Source organism: Scomber scombrus, chromosome 2 (genome assembly GCF_963691925.1).
Source record: "Scomber scombrus chromosome 2, fScoSco1.1, whole genome shotgun sequence".
Taxonomy (NCBI): Eukaryota; Metazoa; Chordata; class Actinopteri; order Scombriformes; family Scombridae; genus Scomber; species Scomber scombrus.
In genome coordinates, this window is record NC_084971.1 from 2,243,160 (window position 1) to 2,267,034 (window position 23,875).

General features: G+C 39.9%; 1 protein-coding gene across 1 annotated transcript; it reads left to right on the forward strand.

The window, feature by feature from the left end:
• Positions 1-2,212: 2,212 nt before the first annotated feature.
• Positions 2,213-22,177, forward strand: LOC133993342 (zinc finger protein 638-like). Its single transcript, XM_062432260.1, has 25 exons — positions 2,213-2,306; positions 4,804-6,523; positions 8,813-8,874; positions 9,390-9,419; positions 10,202-10,398; positions 10,613-10,729; positions 10,842-11,044; positions 11,229-11,444; positions 12,516-12,614; positions 12,751-12,785; positions 12,896-12,957; positions 13,218-13,249; positions 13,643-13,762; positions 14,692-14,823; positions 14,941-14,982; positions 16,798-16,935; positions 17,226-17,393; positions 17,499-17,852; positions 17,945-18,409; positions 18,495-18,668; positions 19,568-19,802; positions 20,818-21,141; positions 21,367-21,480; positions 21,571-21,692; positions 21,903-22,177. The coding sequence occupies exons 2-25, from the start codon at positions 5,177-5,179 to the stop codon at positions 21,957-21,959; spliced, it is 4,845 nt and encodes a 1,614-aa protein (XP_062288244.1). The 5' UTR covers positions 2,213-2,306; positions 4,804-5,176; the 3' UTR covers positions 21,960-22,177.
• Positions 22,178-23,875: the final 1,698 nt, after the last annotated feature.

Consider the following 23,875-nt stretch of genomic DNA (forward strand, 5'->3'; position numbering starts at 1 on the left):
GGTAGCCCCTGTCATCACTGTATGAATGTGTGTGAATGGGTGAATGAGATGTAGTGTAAAAGCACTTTGAGTGGTCATAACGGCTAGAAAAGCGCTATATAAGTACAGTCCATTTACTCTTTAATCTGCAACTTTTTTGGAGTACACAGGCCTTACAATCAGCGGTTCAATTCATATTCTCAGCCAAAGTCTGACAGCTGGCCAAACAGTCATTTATTAAACATGATTTTTAAAAAGATAATTAAAAGATTTTCAAAGATTTCTTCTCTATGTACAGTTGGTGGTGAGACGAGTGCGCAGGGACCATCTAAAAAGTGAAACACTGAAAAAGAGATACTTCAAACAATATTCAATAAACCAGTAAACCCTTTCTTGTGTTTTAGTATAAACCAACAGGAGACCACTGATGTGTGATTGAAGTGATTTTAGGGACACTAAACTGTATGAGAGTGAAGTGAATGATGCGTTCATCACTCTTAAAGATAAAAAGATAAAGATAAATGTATTGATCCCACAGTGGGGAAAACGAATTGCTACAGCAGCTCAAAAAATAGTGATATAGAAAAAACAACAAACAAACAAAACAAATATATACAACAATAAATTTAAAAACTAAATAAAAAGACCCTAAAATGCAATTAATATATATATATATATATATATAAATATATATATGATAATTGCATTTTACAACAATACAATTATAAACTAAGTAAAAGGACTTTAAAGTGCAATTATAACATAAATATACAACAATAAAAATGTAAAACTAAAAAAAGGACCCAAAAGTGCAACTATAGTGCAGCATTGTACAGTCTGACTGCAGTTGGAATGAAGGACCTGTGGAAGCGCTCCTTCTTACACTTGGGGTGTATTAATCTCTCGCTGAAGGAGCCACTTAAGACCTTCACAGTCAGATGCAGAGGGTGAGAGGTGTTGTCCATGATGGAGGACAGTTTGGCTAAAACCCTCGTCTCTCCCACCACCTCTGTGAGGTCCAGGGGGCAGCCACAGACTGAGCTGGCTCTTTTAATCAGTCTGTTGATTCGGTTCTTGTCTCGCTCAGAACATCCCCCTACCCAACACACCACTGCATATGAGACCACTGACGCCACCACAAGAGTCCTCTGGAAACACCCCTGTTGTTGTTTCTGTAATGTTGTGTTGCTTGTTGTGTTGTGGGGTTTGCAGCATGTTTTGTTAATGTGTTGTTTTGTTAATTGTATTGTGTTGTATCTGTTTGAATGTGTTTTCTTAAGTTGCAGTGTGTTTGCTCTTGTTGAACACCATAATTGAGAAATATGACTGTAAATTCAAGTAAAATACAGACTTAATAATAATAATTAATTCCCCAGGATCTATTCATCTATTAATTAGTTATTCCTTCCTTAATTCATACATACACAAACACACTTCCTTTTGAACAGGCACATTTTGAACGGGCACTTAATATACATAATAGGAAAGCATCCAACTGGACTGGTTTATGTGAGCAGGGTCAGACTGAGGAGACTATTACAAATGCAATCATGATTGTACTAAGTATGATCAAGAAAGACAATATATGAACAAAGCACGTAGGAAGACTGGAGTTCAGGAGCTCAGCATTAAAACTTCATGAACCTGCCAAGTGGCCTGGACAGTCTTCTTTGAGTTAATAAAACAGACAGGATTAATGGGTAGGATATAACCCCTACTGTTCATATTATGACTCACAATTAGTCTCTGCACCAATTCACATTCATAAATTCCCAATCAGTCATTAATGTTTGATTAATGCGATGGAAAACAGACATTCACAATCACTATTTAATGGCCCAGGAGAACATTTTATAGAATATGATGAATACAGCATGTTTGAATGCTGATTTTTAAATGTATTATGATAAACACAGGTCAAATTTGTATATTTGCATATATAAAAATGTCCATGAGCTGTACGAAACTTTAAAAAATATGCATTTTATTTCTATTTTTTTTTAACTGTGGGTCACATTAGGAAAAGTCTAGATAAAAGAAATGTGTATAGGGTGTTTTTACAGCTGTTAAATGTACAAATGGGTCAAATTGGACCCTGAACAGTATGTAATTCATCTCTGGTCCACATCTGAAGCAGTAGGTGGCGGTAGTGCGCATAATACACTAGTAGCCGACCGCCGCTATAATTCAAAAGAAGAAGAAGAACCGTATTGTTGTTGCTAATGGTGGAACTGTTGGCGTAGCTTGACCGTTAACACCCGCGGCTGTGGGCTGAGAAGGAATTACGACTTCATCAGAGACGCACGATATCGACTCATTGTGAAAAGGTATTTATGGAAAGTGTTATGGATACAGAAACGTTACGACCGTCCATTGAATGTAACGGAACTGTTAGTATGCTGTCTTATGGGGAGCTAATGTTAGCCTGCTAGCTAGATTAAAACCCAAAATGGCTGGTATGTAAACGGTAGGCCTAAAGTGATGGCTCTTTTTTTCCTGGTTCAAGAAATAAATGCAGGGCATATTCTCTGATAATATGATAACGGATTCTGTAGACTGCCAACCTGCGTTTGGTCTGTGGTGTGAGAGTTTGAAGTTGGGTGCTTTAGGTGAGATTTGGCCTGGTTCAGAAACACTATGCAGAAGGTTAAAGTGGGTAAAGTACCTACCTCCTCTGCAGGCTCCTCTTCATCCAGCAGCCTGACAGACCAGCTGCTTCATCCCACTTTAGTTGGATCCACACAATGTTTTCATACATCGGTATAAGCATCAGCAATCAGCCAAATTGAGTTGGAAAATATCAGCCTATAGGATATTGGCAAAAGAATTGTGCATCCCTAATAAATACAGGTGATAGAGAACAAGGTGGATAATGACATGTAGCAGAGACTGCAGGCAGTGTGGTTATCTGGCATTAACTACACTACACTAAATACACTGCTCAGTATGTACCTCAGTTTTGGGGTCACGGTTTGCTATGATTTCAGCACAGCAGGCTAAAAAAGAAAGGCAGAAGACAATATTGCAGTATTTTATTTGGTAAAATCCAACAATGGCTATTTGGGCAAAACTTTAACTGAAACAGTTACGTTTCCGCAGTATAAATGGAAAACAACATTTCTCTTAGTTGCTAGGAGTCAGGACAGCTGCTGACAGCTGTTTATGATGTTTTATGTATTTAATATAAATTAGTGTAAACTAGCTCCACCCCCAGCAGTTACAACAGTACGATGCTACTTATATACTGATATTTAATAGTTTATCCGTCAGAGGGAATCATTTTAACTACATCTTTCTCTCTCATAGAGCCAGACGGATATATGGGTCAGTCGATATTGACCTATCACAGACATATCAGTATGGGTAAATGTGTTGTCCAATATGTGCCAATATTGTTTTTTAAATTTTCTTAGCGTATGTAGGCAGCATTTAATATATACTTGACCCTTTTTCTTAATTCAAGTATCATACATTTCTTTTGTTTGTTACGCATGTTTTTTTTAACCCCATCAGTTTTATTGGTCTCTTGTTTGTCATTGTGACAACAAGCTAAAGTTGGCTAAGCCAAGGAACACAGATACTAAGTATACTAAGGCATGACTGTGCTATAACTAAGTGAGGAACTGCCAAACCATTCCGGGTGAAACTTGCGCTGTAGAAATTCTGTTCCATACGTCTGAGCAACTGGATTATTAAACTATTCTGACAGTATTTGTTTGAGTCACGGAGCACACTGAATCGAGGAAACTCTCATACCATCCTGTGCCAAAAGGTACAGGCCTAGTTTTAATCAGTAGGTTACTGGCACGTGACTCTCTGGTGGGTTTCTGACTCTGGTGTAAACCATGGAGTGATGTCACATCTCGCTACATCCGTCTATACAGTCTATGCTTATACCACATGTTGCACCAAAAATCACATTTTTTAACTTGAACTAACCTGTCATGTGTTGAGTGTTCAGCCAGTGGCATTAAGTTTACATGCAATGCTGTAAATCTTCCGTCTAAATACACGTCTGTTGAGAAAGTGAAGGTGGATGCTATAGGTGTATTTATTCAACAACAACATAAATAACTAAAAAGCGCTGTGAACAGTCAGCACTATAACAACAAGAAACCATGATATACACTGACTAAAACTATCAGTTCAGGTCTTGCAAAATAACTTTTGTATTGAACAGGCCTTTGTGTTGTTCAGATGAAGATGTTCAGTTAATGCTCACCATTGTATTATTTATGTTTTACTGACACTAAATGTGTTCTAGGATACGGTAAGTACGATGTATAATTTGAAGAAATTAAAAAATGAAGTATTTGCTGTCTAGAATTGCTTTTTGTTCTGCTTTGAATATTTTGGCAAAGAGACTTAAGCTGTGTTTGGACAAAGAACTGTGTTGTAATGTGGAACGTACATAGTAGGCTAGCAAGTGTTGCTTAGGTACCGTAATTATATATTTTAATTTTTCAGGCCCAAAGGTTTGGGTTTCTGTGTAGTGCCCTTATAGGTTAAAAACATACTTGCTGTTTGGGTTTTCATGCTTTTCATTGATTCATTGTTGTTGCATAATGTTGCTTTGCTTTCCTATCCTGAAAGAAAAGCATGGTGGGCACACTTGACCTCAAGAAGGAGCTCTTGAATCTGACCACATTTCTCTTTTCTTTGACACATTTTTGAGGAAAGAAACCAAAAGGAAAATGAGGACTAAACCAAGTTGTTATTTAAAAAAAGAACATGGTGAAAAAGGACATCATCTGAAAGCTACTTATGATGAAAAATTAAAGCCTGTTCATCTGTAATAGTATATTTCTGCTTTCCACCTCACAGCCTCGCTGTGCACACAGACAGTAATTTGCACCTAGCTCCGGCCCTTCGTTTGGAACCCAGTGCATCGTTCTCCATCGCCAACAGTACCACAGGAACCAATTTCACATTTGGACCTACAGCTGGTGTTGCGGTGACAGCTCTCCGATTGGCTCAGATCGAGACTCAGGCACAAATTGCTCTCCAGCAGCTTGCCACACTAGCAACCATAACTGTTAACAACCAGCATCCCAGCAACAACGGGTTGACAGCAGCGTTACTCCCTCACCTGGCCCTCCTGAGTCTTCTCAATAGACAGCGGGTGTCAGCTGTTGGGTTTAACGTGGACACAAACACCAAAACTTACAGAACCACACAACCATATCTATCCGCTGCCATGTACCACCACCATTCTCAACAGGGGGCACAGCCCTTCTCTAATGGGCCCAGGCCTCCTCATCATCAGCCACCTCCAAATCAGCACCAGAATCGCCCTTCTTCTGATATGCTCTCACAGACTATGGGTTTCCAGTTTCCTCGTCCCACCCAGCTCCCTGATGAGCTAGAGTCTGCTCTGGCTATCCGGGGTGCAAGGGACATGGATCACCGTCTCATTGACCACATGAACCGACCGAACCAGCACCAGAACCAAGGCTCAGGTTCTGGGATCAGTCAACAAGGAACCTACGGCTCTAACCCAGTAACACTTACATCTGATTCTCAGGCTGGCCACCAGCAAGGAGTAGACTGGTCAAACTACCCACCTCCAACTAAACTTTTTGCCAGTCCTCCACCAAGTGCAAGCAGCCAGGCCCAACGACACCAGGGGCCTCAACAGCAGCCCCAGAGCAGCCACGCTGGAACCAGCATGCCAGGCTGGGCTGCCCCTCCAAGCGAATCGCCATCATCCCAAGCCCGGCACCCCCATGGTGTTGGTGGGGATGGTCAGGGTTTGTACACACCAGAGAGCGCAGGAAGTATCTTGGCTAGCTTTGGACTTTCGAATGAGGACCTAGAAGTTCTGAGTCACTACCCTGATGATCAGCTAACCCCAGATACTTTGCCATTCATCCTACGTGACATCCAAATCAACAAGTCAGGCAGCCAGAAACCTGTGGCTTCCTCATCCTCGTTCTCACGCAGCATTCATGATATGCTGATGCCTCCTTCCCGTTCTTCGCCATTGGCACGTTCACATTCCCCGGAAGTGCCCAGCCTTCTTACTGTTACACAGACAGCAGGAAAAGTCATTGACTATGGTCATGCCAGTCGGTCAAAGGAGGAAGATACTACCAGAGAGACGTTCAAAAGAGAGCCACTCTCTAGTGAAAGGACAGTTAAAATGTACCCGTCCTCGTCAGCTCCAAAAGCAGAGAAAGTTGAAAGGCGACAGGTTCGTTTGGAGCACACAGAATCAAGCAAGCACGGAGACAGAGACTACCGCAGGACGAGCAGCGACCATCGCAAGACCAATCGCTCACCTGCGAGAGAATTTCCACAGTCATCGAAATCTCGTAATCTAGACAGAGACTACAGGCGTGACGGACTCAAACCAAGGCCCTCATCTGAAACCAGGAGTGAGGCTTCCTCGAGACGGTCTCTCTCCTCTTCGTCTGGCACAAAACCACACAGTAGTGGCAAGAAGTTACCTACTCCAACCATGATAAGTGATTTCTCAGCCGTGTCTCCAAAGGTGTATCCCCATACCTGCTCCCTGTGCCACATACAGTGTGATGAGGAAAAGGTGAGTGCCATCATGTCCTCGTAAGGAACCTCACATGTTCACTTTTAGTCTGCTACTTTTCTTCACTAGGCAGTTGTCAAGACAAGAGTGATGCTCACGTGAGTAATTCTCACTGAAAGAAGTGGGTACAGTTTTTGATTGATTGATTTATCCAGCAAAACCCATTGTTTTTAATCATAAATCTGTGCTGTCTTAACATGCTCTATTTTTGTCCTTTTGAAAGCATCAGGCAATAATTGAGTGGACAATGTTTCCATTGTTACAAATACATTGGGTGTGGTTAATTTTACTGACAGATGTCTACATCTGTCACCACCAAATTCGGGATGTCTTCAGCTCCACCCAGGCTTTCTCGTCTCTGTCCAAATTAGGAAGTCTTACATCTGACAGAGATGGTGAGCAGGAAGACCAAAATCAGAACAAAATTTCCTTTCACAGAAACTTGGGAATGATGTCACAAAGACTACTGCCACATTCTTCTACAGTCAAAAGACAACTGTCTGGTGAAGTACATTTTAGACTTTTTAACTGTGCCGGTGTGTCGAAAAGGGCTGAGCCACATTGAGATGTAATACAGCTTTCTAACGTTGACAAAGCTTAAAAAATACTTAATACCATTTAAAGGTTTTTTGTACAAATCTCATGAAACAACTAAGAGGGTTTAATGCAAAATAAAATGTGCTAAGAAGTGCTGATTCGCTCATTAAATGAATAAGATGATGCAAACCTAAATTTATTCAACATCCATATGACAATGTTTGTTTTAGTACCAGAAGTTCCCATGAAGTGTGTAATAACAAAACTAATTTTCTTATTTCTGGAAAACACTGTATTTAACTCATCCAGTACCAGTTGGCATAAGATTAACATTTTCAGCCAGTAGCACATCACACATGTTTGGACATTTATGGTCCACCACCCTTTTCAACAAATACAACTGGTGTTTTCTTTTCCGACTGATACTCCATGAGTTTTTTCTCACCTTTCCCAATATACAGTTCAATCAAGAAAAACATCAAATTGGCAATAAGATGGTGTTTCTTATGGCATTTTATGGAAGTAAAGTTTAAGAATTCAGGTTATCTATTGTCAAGGACAGTTTAACTTACTATTACTGTAAACTTGAACCTTTTGTGTTTTAGCTGCATATCGAATATAATGGATACAGATAATGTCACAGGATAACCAATAATGATTCCATGTGTTTGAACGGACTATATATAATCATTGGATTTAGATGTTCGTTCCTCTAGAGAGCGACTAGCTGAATTTTCAAGTGACAATAAACACTGTAGAATAAACTGTCTTCTCTGAGAAAACCCGTGCTGAAGTTGACTCAAGCATAGGAGTAACTCATTTTTAAAATGGTTTGTATTCTGCTACATGTTGTAACAGTAAGTACATAGTTGTGGATGTGACTCTTCATCATTGAAGTACACCAATTTTGTTTTTGTTTTTTGTTGTTTTTTTTTAAGATCGGTTATGTTTGGAAAAAAGTAATTTGTTAACCAGCCATGTCTACCGTTTAACATTTTCTCACTGAAAGATTCATATTAGTCCATACTGTAAGATAAAAACTGCATGAAAGGTCAGCAAAAGAAGGTTTCGTACTTCATAAATAAATCATCTCTTAATCATTAGTCATTTGCATGTCATTATCTAGCAGAAAGTGAAGTGGTCTTTGTCAAAAGGGACGATGTAAGACAAGGTTTTTAGGGTATCCAACTCTTGTTTGATCTGAATTAAGATGGCTAAATGTGTTGATCAGAGGAAATTTGTTTTCTTTTGTGTATTCCAGTATAGACAGCAAGCAGTAGTGTCCATAAATGATGATTCTTTTTCAGGCCTTGGAACTTAACTTAAGAAGTTAACTGAATAACATTTTCGACGAGCAGACTGAAAACCTTTTTTTTTTTTTGTTTCTGCTAGTGAAGTATAGAGAATTCACGGTTACATTGAAGATAGTTGAAAGTAGAACCTTTCCACCGATGACACAGATGATCTTCAATACAAGTCACTGTATTTGTATTTATTTACCTGTATTTAACATAATTTGAACATGAATCAAAGAAATGGGCCTCGTACTCCAGTTCAGGGTTTTCATAGTATGTTAAAAAATGACGAGCAAACGAAGATCCACTTTTTGTCTCAGGACTGAAGGCATTCGCCGAAGATGAAAGATAAATGATTTACCTCACTGTTAAGATTTTGCTCATTTTGTTTATTTTCATAGTCTCTATTCTTGTCTGATTGTGACATCTTTCTGTCTCATTTGTCGTTTTTCTACAGGACTGGGTTGACCATATTAATACTGTCAACCACACTGCTGCCTGCAGAGACCTGCGCAACAAGTGAGAAACTGTTCAATCTGTTGCTGAAGCCTAGTATCGACAGGACTGTTTACCTATGGTCACAGATACTCAAGTGTTTTGCATTTTCTTTTCAGAAAACTTCAAAGTGTCAAATTTAAGACAACAAGGCACATTTCATCCTTTTTAAGCTCATTAAGTTCTTATTGGTAATGTTTTGGCAGTTAGTTGGTAAATCTGGTTTAGTCCATGAAATATAAATAATGACATTGACAAAATGTTAGACACTTGACCTTTTTGACGAGCCACAAATTTACTTTGACTGCCTGACTAAGCTTATAATCGACTTGCTTTCAGGAAAATTGCTGCCTGTTTGGTTTTATATCAGTAAATTGGTTATAATTGTCAAGCATACATCTGAGGCGCAGGCTGTAGAACCAAGACCTTTTCACAGTACACAGAATATTGTCAAATGCAAAGCTTTAATAATCAAGTCCAGGGTCTTGAGACATTTGCATTTATATTGATGTAAAACATGTTTGTGTGTGTCTCTAAAGGTACCCTGACTGGAAACCAAATCTACCAAGGTCAGTTGGACTCCTGTTCTTATGTTTCCAAAATTCTGTTTTTAGCTGTGACCAGAAGTCAGGCGGAAGTCACTCCTGTTAGGTTGTGGGCCCAAACATTTTTAATACTTTAACTGTGATCACATACAGTCAATCTGACATAGACATCCTACTGGCCAATATTTGCTGGTCATCCATTCAAAAGTAGTTTCACATGGATTTTAGATATCTTGGATATAATGAGGCATTGTAGACTTATATGTAACAAGTCTGCCAGCCAATAAATGTCCTCTGTTCCGATGCAAATTTACGCTGTGGCCAAAAGTCAGTAATAGCTTTATCTCAAGGTCTGTTAATGTCTGACTATTGGCACTTGAATACACAACAAGTTCTAAACTATTTTTTATTTTATTTTATTTTTCTAAGATTTATTTTTGGGCTTTTTATGCCTTTATTCAGACAGTCTGGCAGAGAGGCTGACAGGAAACAGGGAGAGAGAGGGGGGAATGACCTGCAGCATAGGTCCCTGGTCGGATTCAAACCAGGGACGCTGCAATTATGTGGCTCTAACCACTCTACCACCAGGGCGCTCCCAGTTCTAAACTATTTTCCAGTAAATGTTTTAGAATCCATGTTGGTCAGAGAGCAAAAAAATAAAGAGATACGAAACCACTGACTGACGCAAATGTAGGCCTTTATACTGCCACTTGTTACAACTGTCACTCAAAGTTACTGTTACTCACATCTGGGTGGTTGGTAAATTCTCTGCTTCCGTCTCTAACTAAATGTTGTCTATCACCCAGTCGGAGCAGTCCCAGTCCCAGTCGCTATGGCAGCCGGCCCAGGGACCGCCCTCTGTCCCCTTCCATCTCTCCATCACTGTCTTGTTCTCCCACTTCGAGTCCTCCTCAAAGCAAACAAAGGGTGGGTGCCCAAGCCCACAGGCTGCGCGGGAGACCTTACTCTCCTCACCATTACCCTCGCCACCACCACTATACAGGTAAACCATATGATGGAAGATAGGTGCTGTAATGGTGCAATGTATGTTAATACTGATTTAGAAATCCAGTGTTACTGTCAGTTCTTTTAGATGAGACGCTGTTCTTTTTACAGACTCTGTAAGTTGTGAAACGTCTCAGGAATACCGATAATTTTAATATGATGTGAATAATAGGTAAACTCCAAACTCACCCATCTTCATTTGCTATCCTAAGAACACAGCCATCGGTTGGAGCACCAACATACTGGCTCCCACAGCCCATCTCGCTCACATCGAACCTCTGCTTCCTTCAGAGAGCCGCGGCCTGATAAAAGAGACAGGGAATCATCAGGTTAGTCAATGTTTATGTTAACATGTTCTTTAGTATCTATGATTTTCAGGTGTTTGGAGAAGATGATTGGTATTTGTGCCCTTCTCCCCCTCTGATCATGATGTTTCTACAGGGGATTACATACGCAGCGCTGTGAAGCGTCCACATGATGAAATAACGAAGCGATTCACTGACACCAGCCGACAGCCGCCCTCTTCCAAGGCGGGCTACAGCTCCAAACATGGACCGCTACAGTCCTCAGCCAAAACTCTCAAGAGTGGGATGAAACCTGGAACCAAGATGACAAAGCCGGCAAGTGGCAAGGCTGCTGACACAGTGGGTGTTTCTGTTATTTTCATTGTGTGAAGCTCGCCTAATAGTTCATGACATACATTTCTTCACAGTTTAGTTATTTATAAGAGTAGTACAGTATTGCTAAATCCTACATTGGTTTGTCTCTCTATGATTCAAGCTGTCTTTCTTCTAAAACTAACCTTAAACTTCTGTTGCTGTATTCTAGACTGCCAAACCTCCACCAGCCAAGAAGAAGAAGAAAATGATGATTCCAGCCTCCCAGGGTTCATATGTGTCACAACGTCTGGTTTATCTGAGCGGCATCCCAAAGGACGCCTCAGAGCAGGAAGTTACTGACTTAGTGGGTTCCTTTGGAAAGATCAACAACGTGGTCCTCATGCCGTGCTCAGAAGAAGAGAGCCTAAAAGGCGAAGGACAGAAGGTGCTGTTTAAATCTAACATAATGGTTAAAGACATTTTGCAGTTTATTTGTTTGTAATAGAACAGTTTAAAACAGATGATAGCAGATAAATGTAATATGTTTCCTGATGGATGCAAGATGGATAGAAGAAAAGTATTATTAGTATGAGTCCAAACAACCCACAAACCCATAAACACTGATATAAAGACCTGACACAATGAAAAAGTTTAGTCATTCAAGTGTATACTAGGCATGGAAATCTCACTATTTAATATGATTTGTGGTGTCATGATTCAATTCAGAATCTACTCTCAATCCAAAACATTTGATTTTTGACTGAATAAATAGAGAGGAGCAATATATTTAGTGCAGTGTGTGCCAATTCTTTAACTAATGTCAGTCCAATGAAATGCAGTATGAAACATAAGCGACAGTCACTGACAAATGATAGAAGTTAACTACATTATACTGTATGAGAATAATGAGAATACAATTAACTGACCTACATCACTGGTTTAATGCTTTTTGGAAAAACTAAATTGGTGTATGTGTGGTAGGAATGAAGCAGGGTGCTCCTCTGTGTTATTAATGTCTCCAGCAGAGGAGAGCAGCACAGTATTATTTTTTAAACAAAGAAATAACATGTAAAATTTAAAGTTTATTTCCTGTTGTAGCAAAATTAACCAAATCTACATTTTCTTTCTTTAATTCTATTGTATGACAAATGATGGACTTACAGGTGCAATGTATTATATCCATCCTCCTCAATATCTTTTGCAGCCTTATGAAGAAAGTAATTTTTTTCCATCCTGAAGATGTCATAGATAATGTTAATCCAGTTATTGATTTAAGGATTTTTCTGGTTTGGTAACTGGTATCTGACATTTTCTGAGGGAGGGGTCTAGAATTTAAATGGGGTCAAATCTACTTTTTTCAATATAGATGTGTCTAACAATAAGGAGCCATTGGTAATTATAATAACAGTTGGTGCAGCCTGTGTGTCTCTCCATCTGTCAATCAGAAGTCCTAAAAACAGTAGCCATGGAAAGTTTAGGCTGGGAACATCTCTTCATCACCCTCTTCCTGTTGCAGGCATCTGTGTGCATGGTAAAAGGTGAAGATGCTCAAACTCTGGCTAACTCCACAAACCTGTCCATCAGAGACCAGCCAATCACTGCTTCAATAGCACAGGTGAGAAATAACAAGAACATGTGATATCTTTACCTGAGTGTATATAAAGCATGTTAGACTATTGTATCACTTCACAAAAAGCTTTTTGGACCACATAATGCACTCAAAGTAAACCTATTTCATTTTCTTCTCTTAGAAACGTGAAGCAGAGCAGTCCTCTGACACTAACAGGTTTGTCAGATATCATATTTGTAACTCATATACTCGCTGCACCCTTACCTGCCAGTTTCAAACCAGCTCTGTCTGCATTGCACTGTTAATATTTATCCACCTATCTACAGCAAACCTGCTCCAGGACCAGACAAAGCTGCTGCTGCTGCTCCTGCTGCTGTGGAAGAGACAGGTAGAACAACCAAAAACCTCTCTGTAATACTCATTACTAATGACTAAAGGCCGTGGCAGCATATTCAAACCTATTATTGTCTATATATGAACCTCTATTACCATTATTATCAGCTCTACTTTGTTAATTATATTAAAAGTTGTCACTTCTGTAGGTAAGCCTCATGTAGACAGGTTTGTGATTTAGTGGTTTTAATATTCATGAAAGCATCCTGATTTTGGCTCTCCTCCATCTCTCCATCCTCTGACTCCCCACATCAGGAGGTAACGCTGACCAGAAGACGTCAGATGAGGTACGTGATCCAGATGTTAGAAATAACAAGTACTGTGTTCTTTTTTTGTTTCAAGAAATCTAAAATAAAGTTCATCGATCATATTGGGCTCTTAGATTGTTCCTAATGTCAATCAATCAATCTATTTATATAGTACCAATTTTCACACTTTGCAAACTTATCCAGAGTGTCGGATTGTACCCCTTGGTGGGCTAGTTCTGTCCCGTGGGCCATATGTTTGACACCCCTGGTCTAGCCCATACTCTATAACTTTAGATTTCACTTGGTATGTTTGTGCTTTGTGTGTAGTGATGCTTCAGTCACCACAGGCTCTAAACATATGAGACAATTGGTTTCAAACTGTTTTATTTATTTATGCATTTAACTCAAATCCCAATATAATGTCTCCTGCAGAAGGGCGTGGTGTTGATCACAGGACTGCCTGAGAGTGACTCATCAGAGAGTGACATCATCAAGCTCTTCCAGCCCTTTGGAACTCCCTCTGACATCATCCTGGCAGCACCAATCGGAAAGGTCCGTATACAAACGGTGACATTTGAAGCTTTAACTGTTTCAGATTGTTGATAGTTAAATTGTTATGTGGAAAGATATTTCAGGCCTCAGCTTTCTCTTCTCTAAGCTGAACGATGTGTGAGATTTTGACTGTTTTAAGAGTTTAAATAGACAAAAAATACCCCAGTTTTGCACATGTGATGTTGTTTCCTGTGTAGAAACTATGTCTCTTTCTCTTGGATACAAAGGTCACATTAAGTCAAATGTTGCTTATTGTGACTCTGAGAACATTTCTTGTTCTTATTATATCTCTGCTAGAAGTGTTTGTGCAGAAAAAACCATGAGATCTAGAAACGCCAAAATGATTAGGTGGGTTGTAAATTGCATCCACTACTCAGACACAGATAATGATACTCTGACCTACTGACTACTGACCTCAAGGTGACACTGTAATAATGATCTTAAACACAGCTCAGCTAATAGTCAGAATTCGTTCATCATGTTCATCTCTGAAGTCATCTGCATCTGCTCTAAAAATGTTTTTCTCACTTTTCTCAAAATCCTATTTTTTTGTTTTTTAGTGATGATTATCTACAGATGTCACTGATCTTAAGGTGTTAAAGAAATGTTAGTGTATCAATCAGCTGTCAGTTCTTTTTTTAGCAACAAATGTAGTGATGTGAAACACCTTCACTGAAGCTCATAGGCAGGTAGATTAATATTTCAACAGAGCAGCAGCATAAAGGGATCACAATGAATTATTTCTAATCAAATCAAGAGTTTTGCTTTTTGTCAATTAAATAAAAAAACAAGAATCTAAATATTGATCAGTGGTTAAAAAATGTCTTGGAGTTCAAAACCTGAAGATGAACATTTTCTGCAAGAGACTAAATAAGTTGAAAATGACAAAGATGATGTGTATATGATATTAAAAACATCTTTTGTGTTAGGCGCTTGTGTCGGTGCCAGATGTGGAGACTGCTCAGGAGATAGTGAAAGTTCACGCCTTGACCCCCGCTAAGATGAAAGAGTCTGAGCTGAAGATGATCCACCTCAAACAGCATGTTGGCACTGACACACCAGTAAGACTCTTTATATTAACCCTGTTCCTTTACATTATATTCATCCTCTCTAACGTTTAATGTAATGTCAATGATCTGTGCTTCAAACTGATGATTAATACTAAACTCTTTCCACAGGTGGCGCTCTACAATCTTCTGATGGGATCAGCTGACCCATTAGTGAGTAAATCTACTGCTCATCATCATTCTCTGTTCTATTCATGTTATTTATTGTTTCAATTATCAGCATTTAACACCTGCAGTGATTTGTTTTGATCAGATCCAATCAATCAAACTTTATTTATAAAGCAGTTTTCATACAGGTTATTGTAGTTCAGTACTTCACAGTTAGTTGACCAGCTCATAATAAGACAGAACAATTGACAGCATTTATCATTTTAATATTTTAACTCAGTTATTATCTGTTTGTCTTTTGTTGTGTACTACAGAGGTATAATAATAGTATATAATGTGATACTCTACATTATTATCACAACAAACACACAGAGCAGGCATGGGCAGCCCGCGAGTCAATTTCCAAATATCAATAAATTGTTAAAATGATGTTGGAAGCAAGCAGTCCATTACTGCATCTAAATGATTGAATTAAGTTGTCACAACTCTCCATCGTCTCTGTCTCTGCTGCTCGGAGGTTCAGCTCTGCCCCCTCTGAGACGGAGGAGAGGAGCAGCTAACGTTAGCCTCTGCTGCTGTTAGCTGTCATCACGCTGCTCTCCTTTGAGAGTCTGTTCACGGCAGGAATACTACTACTTTATTCCTCCTCACTGTTCTGTATAAAAAGATCGGACAATGAATGGAGGACAGAGTTGCTCCATGTAAGCGGCTACAGAGGTAGCGGCTGTAGGACGCTGTTGTGTTAGCTGTTAGCTTCCCCACACACCTCCACTCAACCCTGCAGCTCAGCCTCAAACACCTGCGTGCTGTTTAAAGTACATGGCAGCAACGTTATGCTGGTTTTGGTTGGTTCAATGTAAGAAAGCAAAGTCTTAATGAGAGATCTTCTTTATGGCTATGATGACGATCTCTGTATTAAAGAGCCGTATGTTTCACCTGGTGGAGCTGAGTCCTCAGTGTGTGCTGCTCACACAGAGACAGTGAACCAGGTGAAAACTGGAGGTGACAACTACACTCCTTATGTTACTGCAAGTACAATAAAATCTACCAGAGTAAAAAAACAAGAAGAGTAATTTAATTTAATCCACCTTTCAATACAATTCAAGTCTACCTTCAATCCTAGGAAGCGACCGTAAAAGGGTTTCTATGACAAGGCAGGTGGTGAAAAGCTTATGACTTGGTCGGAAGAAAATATCAGTCAGAAGATTTTTTTTGCTTTAATCCCTGACATAGGTGGTGAGATAACTGGGAATTCAACAGCCTGATGGTTAGAGGGAAGAAAAAAATGAAATAAAGTATAATAAATAAGAAAAATAAATACATAAAAACAGGGAGAATATGAGAAAAAGTTGTATTAAAAACGATAAAACAAAAGCAAAATGAAATAAAAGAGATAAAGTTTAATAAAAGAGACTCAAACTACCGTAGATTAAAAAAAGAGTAAAAGACAAAAGAAACATGAACAATATCGACAGTACAAAATAGTTTTGTACTGTGAAACTGCAGCAGACTGTTTGATTGCATTCTGCTGTTCTGTTACACTGTACAGCTGTGATTTGTCTCTGATACAGTGGGATCAGCTGGACAGTGCTCTGTGGATTTAGATCAGTAAAATGAACCTAAGATAAAACAGTGTTGTGATCTTTGCTGTACCTGTTTAAATCTAGTGTTTGTGTCACTGGACTGTAACACTGACATATTGTTAAAGTTCTTTTTTTACTGTTATTGATTTATTTAACAAGGATATTATGTAATGAGGGCTGAAAAAACATCATTTATTGAAAGTAATGAGTCTATCTAACTCAAATATTTAGATCTGATTGACTATTAAGTGATTGAATGTTGTCTTACATCCTGTAGGAGAGTCCAGCTCCTGTAGGCTGGGGCCGGCTGTTAGTGATCCGGAATGTTCCCAACACGCCGTCCGGCCCCTCGGAGGTTCTGAAACTGGTTCGACGCTTCGGTATCGTCATCAACACCCTGGTGCTCAGTAACATGGTGAAAGCTGTTTCCTTTCTCTCCAAATCCCACCTCTGTATTTTTTTCTCCTGTTTTTATCAAGTTTTAGTATAATCTGCATTACAGAATAACTGCACTTATAAATCATACATAAGGGTTAGAGTCAGGGTTTATTAATTTAGTTTATTGTATTAATTATTGCAATACTTTTATCATTATTATTAGTAGGAGTAGTAGTATCATCATAATTATTGATATTATTATTAATAAGAGTAGTAGTATCAATAATATCCTGAGTTGACATGATGTGTTTTCTCCTTCCTGCTCAGGTGATCTGTGAGATGGCGACATCAGCCATGGCTCTGTCTGTCCACAAGCGCTTCCAGAAGTTTCCATGCATCATCCAGAACAACCCTCTGTTCTTCTCCCGCAAACGAGACCCCCCCGCAGCCAACACCCAAACCAAAGTCCTCACAGCGTTCCTCGACTCACCTGAGGTCAGTCACTGAGTATCGATCAGCGTTCCATTCAAACATGTCATTCATCTTCTAACATCAACTCATGCAGATTTAACACCTGGCTGCTTCTGTTTGATGCGTCAGGAAACGGCTGCGAACGGTAAAGACAGCCAAACGGCAGCGACGGCCACAGAGGAAGAGGAGACCGCACAGAAAGAGAAATCCGAGTGTCCGAAAGAGGGGGATGAGAAATGCGAGAAGATGGAGTGTGGAGACGAAGCCGTCGGAGAAAACGGGAGCAAAGACGACAAGGTGGTAAAAGACGAGCCTGCGGAAGTTGTTTCCATCTCCTCGGCTGCACCTGAAGCAGCCACGGAGACAGATGTGAAGGAAACATCTGCTGAGACTGTTACACAGACAGCTGAAAGTACAGCTACAGCAGGAAATGACAAAACTCCAGCTGCTGAAGAGGCTTCAACAGAGGCAAAGTTACCCAAGGTAGCAAAATATGAATCACTTGATGAAGTTTGGAAACATTCATGTTATTAATTGTAATCTGTGAGTTGTTGACACCTCATTTTTACCCCCAGGTTACTCAGGCGATGGTTAACGCACTGCTGGTGGAGTGCCGAACAAGAACCGCCGGCCAACCCGAAAAAACGGCTGATTCCACGGAGGAGAAGCAGAAGGAAACTAAAACAGTGGCGGAGGAGGGGGACGAAAAAGCAGCGGAGGAGACGCAAAAGCCGACTAAAGAGCACTCGGAGGAGGAGGTGAAGAAGCAGGAGAGGGAGAGGAAAGAGAGGGAGGCGAGAAAAGAGAGGGAGAGGAAGGAGAGGGAGAGGAGGGCCTTGGAGAAAGAGGAAAGGGCGAAGAGGGAGAGAGAGAGGGAGGAGAGAACCAGGAGGGAAAGGGAGAAGAGAGAGGAGGAGAGGAGGGAGAGGGAGAGGAAGGAGAGGAAGAGGGCACACGGAGAGGTGTCGGCGGGGTCCAGGTCGTCTCACAGGCCGGATGCTCACAAGCAGAGCTGGAGAGAGGAGCAGCGTCACAGAGCGGTGAGGAGGCGCTGGTGGAGGAGAAAGTAGCTCCTCTTCTCCTCCTCTTCAGTTCTTCATTATTTTTCTCCTGTTATGTAATCAGGTGGAGGAAGAGGAGGAGTGTGACGACTTCCCCTTCAACCTGAGCGACTTCGTGACAGTGGATGAAGTCGGAGACGTGGCCGACCTCCCTAACTCGCCTCCTCCCGCCGTTCCCATGGAAGCCACAGAGGGTGGAGAGGATGCTCCCACACCTGTCCAACAGGAAACTGCAGCGGTAAATATTCCTTCATACTAAGGATGCGCGATATAGCCTCAAAATCATATCACCATATTTTAAGGAAATTTAACAAGCTTTATCAGTGATTGCAGCGATTTTTAATAAACATTTTTAACTTTCAACTTCCCAATAAATAAAATTAAATTCCACTTTAAGAATTCATAACTTTTGACATGACAATAATAGGGGTGTAAATCTCAAGTTTCTTGATACGATACAATATTATATTGATCCAATGAACAATGATTTGATGTTTGCTGATATGAAAATCTGTCACGATATGATTTGAATTTGATTGGATTCAGAAGGAAATTAATATGAGACAACATGATTTAACACAATCACTTCCATTCATATCAAAATCACAAAAAGAAACTGAAATATCATTTGACATTTTTATTTCTGATAACATTTAAATGAAAAACTATATTCTTTAAATAAAAAAAAAAATTCCTCCTGTTCAATATAAAGTGCCACATTTTGATATATTGAGCTTTAAAATGCTATAAAAGAAAAAAACAGAATGGTAGACGCTCAAATCAGGAGTGATGTTTTTATTTTGCATTGATGCTATTGGCTCGTTGTTCATTAAATTGATGTATCGATGCACCCCTAGACAATACATGTTCTGTTATGAGACAGCAGCTTAATTAACTTAACTTTATGTATTTATGTTTGTGTTTGGCAGCTCGTTACAGCGCGCTAGAGAACGTAAATGCGTCCCCAATATCATTGATATCATGATATGTCACTTTTTATTATCACAAACATTCATACCAGCATTATCGTGGACAGTCTGACATGGCACAGCCCTGCTTCATTCATACCACATTTGTCAACATTATTGGCCTGCTTCAGGAGACTGGTTTAAACTCTGCTGTGTTTGCTGCTTTTAGGACACAAACATGGAGGTTAGTGAAGAAAGTACCACAGCGACCCTGGTGAAGTGTGAGGAGCAGATAACAGAGAGTGAACCCGCGTCCGCCCCCACAGCCGACGCTTCTGTGGGTCTGACGTCATCAGATGTGACAGCCGGTGCAGTTCTCACCCCCGCAGCATCACCTTCACCCTCACCTGCTCCCTCCACCCAGACACACGTGCCAACATGTCCACCACAAGCCCCAGAGCCAGGTAACACATTTGGAACAGGAACTACTTTTTTTTATTTTATGCTTTAGATTGTTTAAACAAGCTCCTAATGCAGGGATTTATTAGGATATCCATCAGTGTGATGTTTCCAGCTCAATGCTCTTCTTCATGTTAAAAATCAACTAGAACATCAGCATCTTAACTCTGTAATTCCAGGTGAATCATATTTGATACATGAGTTTTAGAGACCTCTAAATCATGTATACGAACAGATACATGTAGCACACAGATAAACCAATGCAATGTTACATTATTAAATCATTTGTAGCTTATTTTATGGTAAATTGCTGTTGAAAATGTGTATCAAATTAGATACAGCAGGTACAGAAGGTCATTTATCTGTAAATCTGTCAGTTGTCATTTTATTGAATTTCATGCATAAAAAAAGTTTGAAGGTGGTGATATGAGCTGATGTGTTGATATGTGCTATGAAAAATAAATAGTAAAAATTCCAGATGTGTCAAATATGATACAAAACAAAACTCGTAGATGCAAAGTGTTAAACAAATGTTTTATTACTTGTCAGAAGGTCCAATAAACTCCAGTTTCCAAAGAATTAGAATTTTCTGGCAGTTATTTGATGGTTCAGACTTTACAGGGTTAAATACACAAAAGCCATGGTCACCTGACAGTCACATGATGTGTCAATACCACCTAATACTTTACAGGTGTGCATATAGGGGCAAACAAAAGAATGTATAAATGAAAAAAAAATAATCTATGTACATGAATGTAGAATGGTAGCACTATGTCCCATATTTGATTTTTTTTTTTTAAGAGTGTTTGAAAAATAGACCGATAGTTGTAAATAATATATACATATGTACAAAAGACTTTACTATTTGCTGCAGTGTGTGGACTTTTCTCTTGTTTTTCATTTATGAATTGATCCATCACCTGCTTTATTCATCTTCTGGATGTGCTCGTCCACCACAAACTTCTTTGATGTTTTGAAATTCTCATTAATTTTGCCCTTAAATCTGTCATTATCACATAGAAACTACACCCGCTGTGGTCACGGACTCCACCACAGAGGTCAAACCTCTCCCCTCTCCTGCAGCATCAGACAGCCCTCTTGAAGCTGCAGCTGCCCCGGCCGACTCTTCCTCAACCAGCCCTGCAGCAGGAGCGGTGACTGCAGAGAAAGAGGCTGAAGCAGAGGAGCAGAGCTGTCCTAATCACAACCAGACCAAGCAGCAGCAGGAGGAGGAGGAGGAGGTGGAAGAGGAGGTGGAAGAGGAGGTGTCAGACAAAACTAAAGAACAGGAGAAGACGCAGAGTGAAAAGAACAAAGAGACGAGTGCTCCAGCTGCTGAGACGGGTAAGGAACTCTCTCCTGTTTGTTTTCTGGCAGTTGATCATACTGAAATATGCAACTTCCTTATCTGCCTCATCTTGACAGTGTTTGAGATGATGACAGGTCAGCTGTCAGGATGAAGACACCTGGAACCTGTTTTCTATAAGTTCCCAGACTATAACCAGGAACTCTTTTTTTATTCAGTCCATGTTGCAGATTTTAAAGAGCTCTCTGCTGTACCTCTTACAGAAAAGAACCACGAGTCTGAGAACCACACCAACACTGAAGAGGACAGTGTGAAGACCACATCAAATACAGAACCTGACTACACACTCCCTCCGTTTAACCCCAGCAACCCAGTTGGTAAGACTGTGTATGAACCGTCTCCCTATGTGGTGACAAGTTCTGATTTATTTAATAGTGGTCTACAGCTGATATTGTTCGTGTGTACAGGTATGGAGTTCTTGGTCCCAAAGACTGGTTTCTTCTGTAAGGTGTGTAATCGCTTCTTCAGCGGATCCACCGAGGCTGAAATCAACCACTGCAAGAGCCTTAAACACTATGACAGCCTTCAAGTAAGGAAACACACACACACACACAAATATAAAAATATTCTGTTAAAATCAAATTAATTCTAGTTTAATCCTGGAAGGTTGCATGAGGAAATAAAGATGATATTTTCCTTAGTCTGTAATAAAAGTGTGAACAGGTCCACACCTTTCTCAGGTCACAAAGAGACGATTCATATCCAGTCTAATCCAGCCTCATTGTTCTTTCTCTTACAGAAATACCTGCAGACAAAGAAGGTGGTGAACGTGTCGACCAAACCAAACTCCAGCTGAATGTTGCTGTAAATCTCATGCATTGATTTTTTTTTTTGCCATTCCCCTTCCTTTTGTATTGTCCCTCATTTCTCTCTAAGGGTCCAGATTCTTCAATCGCTATATATTCTCAATTCCTGTCTCTGTTTTGAATATGTGGTATGAACTTTTTTCATGTACAAAGAAGAGAAACTTACAGAAACTGTACTGTGCAGAGACATTAAAATGCTTTTACTAAATCGTCTCTTATCACTGAAAATCATTTCAAGATTTTTTTTTGCTAAGTTATGTGTAAGGGGAACCACTTTTGACACTCCATATGAATATTTTTCACAAAACATAGAAGAAGAAAGATCTATGCTCCTCAACAAGTCACTCCCATCATCTGACACTCCCCACTTTAGTCTCAGGTCTATCCAAATAGAAGTAATATCTGAATATAGACCCAGAACCAGTTTAGCTGATCTCCAACAAGCTGCAGCCACTAAAGCTGAATAAATAATAAATGATGTAGATAAATATCCATTTATAATCCAATTAGATTAGAAAGTGGTCAGGTTTTAAATGTCTAGTTCAATATTAGCCTACTATGTCCTAATCAGTCAGTGTGTTTCCATTGACTGTAGCAACCTTATTACTGTTAATCCTTAAATTCTCGTGTACATATAGCAGGTCAGGAATCACATTTCTCCATAACGCAATGTAATGCTCGCTCAATCACCACCATAGACTAAAAATGATGGACATGACGTCACCAATTGGTTTGTGGACTCCCCTTTTGAAGCTTCAAGTTTGCATTTTGACTGTTGCCATCTTGGATTTTTGGAGCCAGGAGTGACCATATGTGGATGAAAGTCATAGTCAACAGTCCAATATTTTGCAAATGAAAAACAGGCCTAAAACCACACAAAATGTACTAATTTTTTTTTTTAAAGAGTCTTTTAGTACAACCAACCACTGAATAAAACTTTTTCGGTGACCAAAATCTTGCAATTAGCTTTTTTGAAACACCAATAGTAAAAGCTGTGGCTACGCCTATACTCTGAATGCAGGGTTATACATGGTTCAGTCAGGAACACTCATCATAGATCAAACCATCTATTGCAACAAATGGAAATACCCATTTACTTGGTGCTGAAGGCTGCACTCTAGAATGCTCCCTGGATGGACTGAGCTAAAACAGGGAGCACAATGCAAAAACAAACATGGAACCCAACGCCAAGTTTAGATAATCCTTGCTATGCATCAGCTAGACTATGGATAAATCTATGTATAGCAACAAGCATGCTGCAGACCGCAGCTGTACAAACTGCTTCTGCAAGGGATGCAAGCATGCAACCCAGGAGAGGTCATACTACATATTATCAATGAACCCCAGCCAAGTCATAGCCTGTTGAGCTGCAATCATTTAATTTACTCTCAGGCAACGTAATGTTGCTTGGCGCCTGAAGACCAGCGACCCCTGGCTTTTAGAGTGGATGCAGGAACCTAGGCAGCTGCAGAGGTAGCCGCACCAATTTGGAAGGAGCGGGAGGTGTTCAGTTCAGAGTGGGGCCACATGTTTACAGAGGAGATGGAGGCGAGCAGTAAACCAAGACCTTAACAGTCAGGAACGGGTTTCGACTTGCCTCGCCTGAGGACGCCACTTCAGGTACCGGGTTCTAGAGGATAGAGGACAAAAGCAGTGTTAGTTTGAGAGATAATCGATGAGCCTGATTCTGAATGATTTAACATGGATGGTGTACATGTGAGTGTCTATGGTTAAATCAGAAATGGTGAGATCATGCTGTGGGTCAAAAGAGTCTGAGCTAGTTGTATATTACCCACCTGAGGAAACCATTAAATGCATGAGAAAAAAAGCTTCCAATAATAAATTCATATAAGAACTAAAACACCCTGCCTTAAGTGAGACACCAGTATCTATGATCAGACAACTT